Here is an 8,439-nt window from a genome sequence, read left to right as displayed (position 1 = left end):
AAACTGTCTTGAGATTGATTTTTTTCTAATGGTACAGGAAACACAAATTAAAACCCACTGTCAGCCCCAACTGGCTTTAATTTTTACATTTGACAGCTGTAGACAAAGCAGATCCTCAGTTGATTCTGTCAGATTCTTATGTCCTACATAGACATTCGCAGAATCTTGAGACATAACATTAAATACATTTGTATTTTTACCTAGATTTGACATCACAGTCTTTGATTAAAGTCTTTAAAAAGTTAAATTTTCCATCTAGACAGTTATTGAATTCAGATTCAGTTTCCACGCAGAGGAAGCAGAGTTTAATTTGATTCTACATCAGGCAGACTATGGGGGAAATCTATTTCGGGGTATATTTGCCAAGGGAATGTGTTGAATTTCAGTTTTTACAACTGTTATCATATACAGTTTCCTTGAACTCTGACATTAACTAGTTATAAAGAGTCAGGGAAAATAAGGGATGCCAACAATGTGTGTTATGAAAATAAGTCAATCTTTATTAACCAACAGTACCAGAACAAGGTCAAAGGATAAAACATGACTTATATTGGCTGGGAACAAAAAACAAACATGATAACGTACATATTAGCATGAAAGTTCATCGGGTCGTAGGTAAATAACATCATGGAAAAGGTTGACAAAATGTTTGCCTAGATCAGTGGTCTTCTCCATTTCAACCTTTTCCACAAGGCACGGCTTCACAACTTCATACAGTGTGTCATAATGTATGGCATTGGGTTTATACATATATTTGAAGCGACTTTGGGAATAGATCTTCAATGTTCCAAACAGATTTTTGAAGAACATTTTCTTACACAAATTTTAAAGATGAACAGCTACCTTAATTTTCAACACTGGATATCAAAAGTGTAAATTGTTGGAGTTGCATATAGGAATCCATGCATGGATATTTCAATATCTATTTCAAACACAAACATGTAAATAAGTCTTCATTCTAATATCATTTATGTTAGTTACAGTTTGAATAGCACCACCTTTGGCTCAAACTTTAACCATTTCAAAATACAAACAACATTGCACTCAACTTCAAAATACACAACAGAACACCAGTTCAAAACAGTACAGCAAGGAAATATAACAAGTCAGAGCAAATTTTTCTCAGTTTGAGTACAGCAAACAAGCTTCACTCAATTTTTTGTACATTATGAAATTGCAAAATAACATGGTACATAGAGTTGCCAGTGAAGTTAATTTTGCTAACATCAAAAGCTCTTTAGTTTTTACAAGACATCACATATAGCTTTCTGTATAAAACACAGAAGAAGTTAGAACCTTTTTCCCATAGGAAATGTAAGTGCATTTTGCAAAAGCATGAGTCATCTCAAACAAGACAACACATTTTCCCACGTGCAAAGAAGTTTTCAGCAAATGTAGCTCGACAAATCTTGAAAAGCACTTTGAAGAAAAATAAAGGCATCGACTTGACTTGACTGACAAAATATATCAGTGATCAGTTTTCAAGATTCTATTTTCTGAACAGAACCACAGAAGGTACAGTGGAAGAAATGGCATTTCTTAAGAAATTGTGGCACTTGTCTGGACGACATTATCAAGACATTGACTATACATGCAAAAAATGAACATCTTAAAATGCATTTTGTGATGGGTGACTATTTCTGAAACAACAAGATGTCTCTAGAACAAATAAAATTACAGAAACTTGCTTCAGCCTTATAAATATCCGTTGAACACCAATGAAGGATAAAAAGGGAAACAGATAACCAATGAGTAATATTTCATTAGCCCCATCTGAAACTCGAGATACAGTCCAAATACACAATGATGTAACTAATGACCTTAGGATTAAGGCACAAATGATGTTACTGTTGTTCATTTTCAGCAGCCATTGTCAACACAGCAGTAAGTTACTGTTGAGCAGGAAATGTAATACTCAAAGTACATTGTGCTTCTTGGTCCATTATCTATCTACATTTTCAAACAGCATTTGGGAAACATCAACTATCTAAATACAGCATATGCTAATCTAAAATTTCAACAGTTTGTTAAGATCTATATAATGATTCAACTTTAAAACACTTTATTTAAATTCTCATATTGCCTCAAACCCAAGTGTGATTTCCCTGAGACTCCATTTCTTAAGACTAAGGGTTGTTGGGATATGGTGTTAGACAATAGTCTTACAGGATGGATTGGGAAAATCTCTATCAAGATGTGAAAATTCCATACTTGGTTCCAAGAAACAATACTGATATGATGGCTAAAGTGTGGCTTGAAAATGCATAATCGATGTAGTAATGCTTTTATGACTGTAAAGATACTGTTTTCCACATGTAGCATGCATGTAAAAGAATCCTTTTTTTTTCAAAAGAAATCTGACATTTTGTGCCATGATGCTTGTCACATCTTGATAGAGACCTTTCTCATAGATTTGTGATTGCCACTTTTAGCTACTTCCTACCCTTTGCATATCTCCTAGGTTATTACTGACTCTCCCCTCGTCTATATGTGTCCTACCTCTCCTCTAGAATCTGCAGGGTCCAATGTCATAATAATGGTTTGTCCCTACTACAAGTACTGCAAGAGTGGTGACTTTTACAAGCCACATGGCTGTACATATAGTGTTGTAAATGCTGATATGGCACAAGTGACAGAGGTAAAGAAATATTAGATGAACATGTAGAGGAAGATTTTGGGATACATCCAAATTCAGCTATCACTTGCTTCCATACAAAATGGTCTAATGTCAACATTCTGTATGAAAAGTACAAGTGAAAATATTCTGAAAAAAAATTAATGCTTTTTGATACATGTTCTATCTAGATTTGTATACTGTAAATCATACATAGCAAATAATGTACATTGATTTTAACCTTCTCCCTGCCATGGGCTTGTAACAGCAAATCAGCAGGAAGATAGCTGAAATAAGGAATATTCATCTCACAATATAGTGTTTATAACCAAAACAAATAAAAATTGTTGTCAAGAAAGAAAAAACAACTAAATATCCCTCTTACAGCAAGTAGTGGGCTTGGGTTTTCATGAAAAAAATTAAAGGACATTCAACATCTTGTTCTATGACATACACTGTGGTCAGTGTAATCTAAGGCACTTGCAGGGTGGTTCTCTATACAGCCACATCAATAGAACAAGACTGTTGTATCCCTATAGTGAGTAGCACCAGTTTGGTAGTGGTCTTTGCTTCACAGACAGCATTCACAGCTGTGTTGGAAGCACAGAGACTTTGGTTCTAGAATACTGCCCAGCTGGTGAGCAGGCATGAGCCTCTTCCTTCTGGCTTTCTTCTGGAAGACTGGTGCAGGTGGACCTGTCAGATCCTACATAAAATAAAACACACCGTCAGGCTTCAGCTCATCACTAGTGCATAACAATAGCCTGGGTACCATCCTCCCTAGTATTAACAGCTGGCTCAATCTTTTTGCTTGCTAACCACAGATTAGCAAGTGAAAAGACTGAGCCAGCGGTCACTACGAAGGATGGTACCCAGGCTACTAGTATATACCTTTGACAGACAAAACTAAAAGTAAGTTTGTGTGTTATCAAAAGGCTATGAAATACAGACATGATGTTTTACAATTACAGTTCAACCTATAGACATATGTAGTGCATTATGGCCCATGAGTTGCATTGTATATATACATTGTATCTTGGATTTAAGAACTGTTGAGTGAAGCTTTCAAGTGTAAATCTGTACAATAATTATTGTGTTTTTACATTTTCTCAAATTTTGTGGAGTATAAGTCTTTCAACCTTCCTTAGAACATGCGAACAACTCTGTATGAATGGTGACAAGAAGGTCTCACTTAACAATAGGGGTGGTAAAGTAGTCACCTGGAGAGGAGGTAGGACTGGTAATTGTCAACTTGTAGCCGAGGCACTGCGCTCCTCCCCCTCATCGAGTGGTTTGTTCTGGATGGAGATCTTGGTCATGGAGAGGGAAGCCACAGTGCCGGTGGAGGCAACTGGCTTCTTGTTGACCTTTGACCCTTTGTGACCCTTCTTTTTGATTCTCGGTAGCCCTGCCATTGCACTGGAGGTTTACAGAAAAAAATGTCATTTTCCATCCAGTAGACATTCACAGATACATATAGGGACTGTATTTTAGAACATGATGATCTTGGGCAGGTACAATCTTCAAGAAGGGACTTTTGATTTTCTCCATAACTGAAGGAAAGACTTTCAGGCATGCAGCTGCTGTCTTTTGCCAGTCACTGACGAAAAACAGCGGATGCATGTCTGAAACTCTTTCCTTCAGTTATGGAGAAAATTCTGTCTTTTGCCAGTCACTGACAAAAGACAGCAGATGCTGTCTGAAATGTCTGACCATTTCAGAATTTTATCCAGTTAATTGAGTAACTACTACCTTGCGCATAACTGGAGGAATTTGATTTTTTTTCTATTACGTGTTGCTAAAAAAACAAAAACAATGGTAGATCTAAATAATTGAGTTTATTTTGAAAACATGACTTCTGCTTACCCATGAGTCAATGGTGCACTTATGGACCTCTGGTCCCGAGAGATGCGCACAAACTTGGGCGGGGCCCACTGGTGGGCGGGGTTTGTTGTCGTGCCAACGTGCAGGCTGTGTTGGCAGAAAGCATCCAGCATCCCAATACCTAAATCAAACACAGGAGGAAGAAACATTAAGGTAAAACTCAAGAGTTACAATCTAGGTACATGTAAACTATCAGCATCAATAGATAATTTCAAGTTGAGTCCATGAAGGAATTCCAAAGGCTGTACATGATCTCTGTTACAGGTATAGTCAAACCTGTACAAGTGACCACCTCCACCTCTTAGGACCACCTGGCCAATGTAACAACTTTTTGGTGGGCCCATAGTCTAATTTTTCCCACTGTCACAAGCATCAAGAATCCTGTCTATAGAGACCACCTGTCCATGTAGACCAGATTTTATTGTTCCCCTGAGTAGCTTTCTTGGGAATTTTTTATTGTACCAGGTATAACCTTTTGAAAGCATATTGATTAAATCTTAATGTAGCAATGACTATTAGCAGTATTCCAAACTACCAATGAGAATCAAGAATACAATAGACTTCCCCACCTCTGGAGTGTTGGCGATGGTATCTGCGCACCCATTCGTCCATCAGGATGTTGTAGTAGCGGGGCTGCTCGAAGAAGCGGTGGTACTTGTTGGAGGTCGGGGAGGGAAAGATGCGCTCGTACATCCCGCGACGGTTGAATTCGTCTTCCGTCTCTATCAGCATGCGGATGTCATCTGGGGTCAGGGTGTCGGTGATGGTCATCCGCAGTTGCTGGAATAGAGATAACCAAGGGCATGTCAGTCTACCTGTTCAGCTAGTTATGTCTGCAAAAATGTGATATGCGTTACCAGTAGTTTGCATAATTGAATCTAATAAAAGGTCCAGTCAAAGTGATACTAGTAATGCAATATGTCCAAATCTGTTCATTCTTAAACCACCAATCTGACATCATCAGGTTACAAAAGAAAGCAGTATATCACAATCTTGCACCATCATTTGGCACATTATATGAACAATTCAATGTTTCTATAACTGTTACCCATTTTGTTTGCAATGCCAATGTATTTTGCTTGTGAATATGATTCATATTGCTTTATTATCTCTCATTTACACCGAATGTAATCGTTTTTATTGTTCCAAAACATGAATAACTCATTGTACAAAATCATTGGAGAACTGTCATGATTTTTTAGTTAAGCAAAATGTTTAATTACCTCATCAATGTACTTCTGCACAAAGAAGGCGTGTTTCGCCTTCTCGTCAGGCGCCAGGTCCATACTCTGGTGGCGCTTGTCCGTGCTGAAGGTCTGGGAGGCGTTGACGTTGTTTGCTGCCATGACGACGGTCTTGTCGGGGATCTGGAATCCCGCCAGGTTCATGAGGTCACGTATCATCTGACCTTTGATGTTTACGTCCAGTGGAGAGTTTGAGTGGAGACTGCATATCACAAAACAACATAAACAAATAAATATTAGTTGACAAGTAAATCAAAACCAACTTCCTTGATACATCGATGAAGGTTACACATCCAGGTAATAAAAAACAGTTAGTCAAGCAATTGGATATATTTTGGAAATGGTCATGCATTGCAGGTACATGTTGTATGCACTATCTTTCGTCAGTTACAGTGACTTTCGTCAGTTACAGCGACTCCTAGTCACTCACGAAAGGAAGTGGATACTGCCTAAAACATTTGACCTTTTCCAAAATCTATCTAACTGTTTTCTTACACAACTTCCTTACCTTTTAATTGTTCAATATTGGGTAAATGAAACAGACAATGTTAAATGATATCAGGAACAAATTCTTGAATAGCATGATGCACATGCTGTAAACCTGACCTTGGCGAGATGTTGACCTCTAAAATCCAAGGCTTCAGGTCCGAGTCCAGCATGATGTCGAAGCCAAACAGTTCGTTGACACAGTAGCGCCGACGCACGTTTGCTTTCACCAGGCTGTTCACAGCAGATTCACAGCTTTGGGACACAAACAAACAAAATAGGTTAGGAAAGCTGGAAGCTCACAACTATTCTTTAATAAGGAAAAGCATTCACTGCAAAATCTATCAAACACTGATGATTGTATCACTTCACCAGTCTTACCAGATGATTGTTTTGATGACTAGATCCTTGATCTCCTCCCATATAGGGTCGGTGCTGATGCCTCCCCGCTGCAGGTATCTCCACAGCGCCTGAAGACCCCTGTAACAAACACAAGAGACATCTAGTGACCGGGATGCAAACTGCACGTACCTCAAGAACTCCATCCTGATCATATCATTTAAACTTTCAAAACATATGCAATTTATGATAATTGTGAGTCTTTCTTCTTCAACACACTTAATTACACTGTCTATTCTTGAGGATTTTACTTGTAACGACAAATTTCCACCATACTTCAGCTTATTATAATTCCAAATATTTTTGATGTTAAGAATTTTTCTCACCACTTGTGTCCCTCACATCTGTCCTTGTCACTGTTTGGAGTGAACTCAGCGTTGCGTTTGTTCACGCTGTAGTTGGTCAGGTGCATGAAGCGGTTCGACAGGCTCTTCATGGAGAAGGAGTACCTGTGATAAAAATTACCAGAATGATCAGAAATAAATCTTTGAATCATGTGCAAAATATTTCCAGAACTTATAAAGAATATCTTTTTATTCTAAACTTCATGCTTTGAGCTGTTATCATTAAATATGTAAACTATTCTACCAAAGTCACTCAAAAGTACTGGTTTATGCATATATTTCCTGTACTTCATATACAACGTACAAACAAGTACATGTATGTTATCTGAAATATGAACCATTGAGCTTAAAGAATAATGCTATCAAATTGCAATAAAGTTTCAATTACTCATAAGTGTAAGTGTGTCCCTAGAGCAGCATTTTTCATACACAGTTACACAATAATAGTTTATTGCAGGAGAACTGTGTCACACGTACTTGCATGTGGCGAATCTCACTAGCCCATCTTGGAAGAGGTAGATGCGAAGGGGGTCGTACGAGGTCACATACACGTATAGTCGCAGGTCAAACTTACTGCCATTGATGAGGTAGGGACGGGACAAGTATCTGAAAGGTGAAGAGACAGTTAGCAGTTAGTTAAAATGCTTTTAATATTAACTTTTCCAAAAAGTGTTTCTGCCTTGATGAAGTTCAACTTAAATTCATGATGCAGTTTTAAAGTGATAACACGTCCGACTCTTTAAAATCAAGATCATTATACCCATAGAAACTTAACAAAAATGTAACATACTTTTACTTTATAACAAGGATTACCTTGAACAGCTACTGTCGAATATAGGAAGTGCTACCCCATTACATATAATTAGCTAGATCGTAATTAGATCCACTAACAGTATATGCATGCTTTCTTTCAGTCTTTCCTCACCTCTGTACAACAACTGGCCTTTTCCTGGGGACCTGGTTCCATTTGTGGATGACTTTGATGCCAATCCCTCTGGCTGAGGCAGGCTAGAAAACAGAAGAATAAACAAAAAAATGTTTAGCTCTCGTATTGACTGTTCAGTCCAGAAGTAATACTACATGGTTACAAACATCAGAATCACAGTAGCATTATATACATGTACATACAAACTAGTGATGGCTTAAGAGCTTGGAAGTCTACTCACAGGTTTGATGATCCACTTCTGCTTGGTGCCGCCATCTTCCCACGTCCTCTTCAGCTGTTTGAAGTCAGAGGGCAGCACAAAGGTCAAGGGGAAGAAGTTGAAATCCTTCTTCCCATAATGCACCTGCATGCGGGACAGATTCCGCCAAAGCCGGTCCTTGCGTCCGATCTGGAACGTCCCGGGGAAGTGGTTTACCTGAAGGTGAAGGAGTGATTTCAAGGTTAAGCAATTGAATAGTTGTACATGATTTTACATCCATTCATGTATTATAGAATTGCATGTTCTTATTCAGAAGTTGACTA

The 8,439-nt window shown here is 38.2% G+C and overlaps 1 protein-coding gene across 2 annotated transcripts in view; it reads right to left on the bottom strand.

Annotated features, from left to right (window-relative positions):
- Nucleotides 1-479: 479 nt before the first annotated feature.
- LOC136447921 (tubulin monoglutamylase TTLL4-like) overlaps nucleotides 480-8,439 on the bottom strand; it is a 20,846-nt gene continuing 12,886 nt past the window's right edge. For both annotated transcript variants that reach the window (XM_066447061.1, XM_066447060.1), the window contains exons 9-19: nucleotides 8,138-8,332; nucleotides 7,897-7,979; nucleotides 7,449-7,577; nucleotides 6,954-7,076; nucleotides 6,610-6,708; nucleotides 6,349-6,483; nucleotides 5,722-5,944; nucleotides 5,068-5,278; nucleotides 4,481-4,619; nucleotides 3,835-4,033; nucleotides 480-3,320 (exon numbers count right to left, since the gene is read on the bottom strand). In XM_066447061.1, the coding sequence (XP_066303158.1) occupies nucleotides 3,862-4,033; nucleotides 4,481-4,619; nucleotides 5,068-5,278; nucleotides 5,722-5,944; nucleotides 6,349-6,483; nucleotides 6,610-6,708; nucleotides 6,954-7,076; nucleotides 7,449-7,577; nucleotides 7,897-7,979; nucleotides 8,138-8,332 (1,509 nt within the window). In that variant the 3' untranslated portion in view covers nucleotides 480-3,320; nucleotides 3,835-3,861. The remainder of the gene's footprint in view (nucleotides 3,321-3,834; nucleotides 4,034-4,480; nucleotides 4,620-5,067; nucleotides 5,279-5,721; nucleotides 5,945-6,348; nucleotides 6,484-6,609; nucleotides 6,709-6,953; nucleotides 7,077-7,448; nucleotides 7,578-7,896; nucleotides 7,980-8,137; nucleotides 8,333-8,439) is intronic.

This window comes from Branchiostoma lanceolatum, chromosome 13 (assembly GCF_035083965.1).
Source record: "Branchiostoma lanceolatum isolate klBraLanc5 chromosome 13, klBraLanc5.hap2, whole genome shotgun sequence".
Taxonomy (NCBI): domain Eukaryota; kingdom Metazoa; phylum Chordata; class Leptocardii; order Amphioxiformes; family Branchiostomatidae; genus Branchiostoma; species Branchiostoma lanceolatum.
Note: the sequence above shows the minus strand (reverse complement) of the source record. Positions and strands in the feature narration are given on the sequence as shown.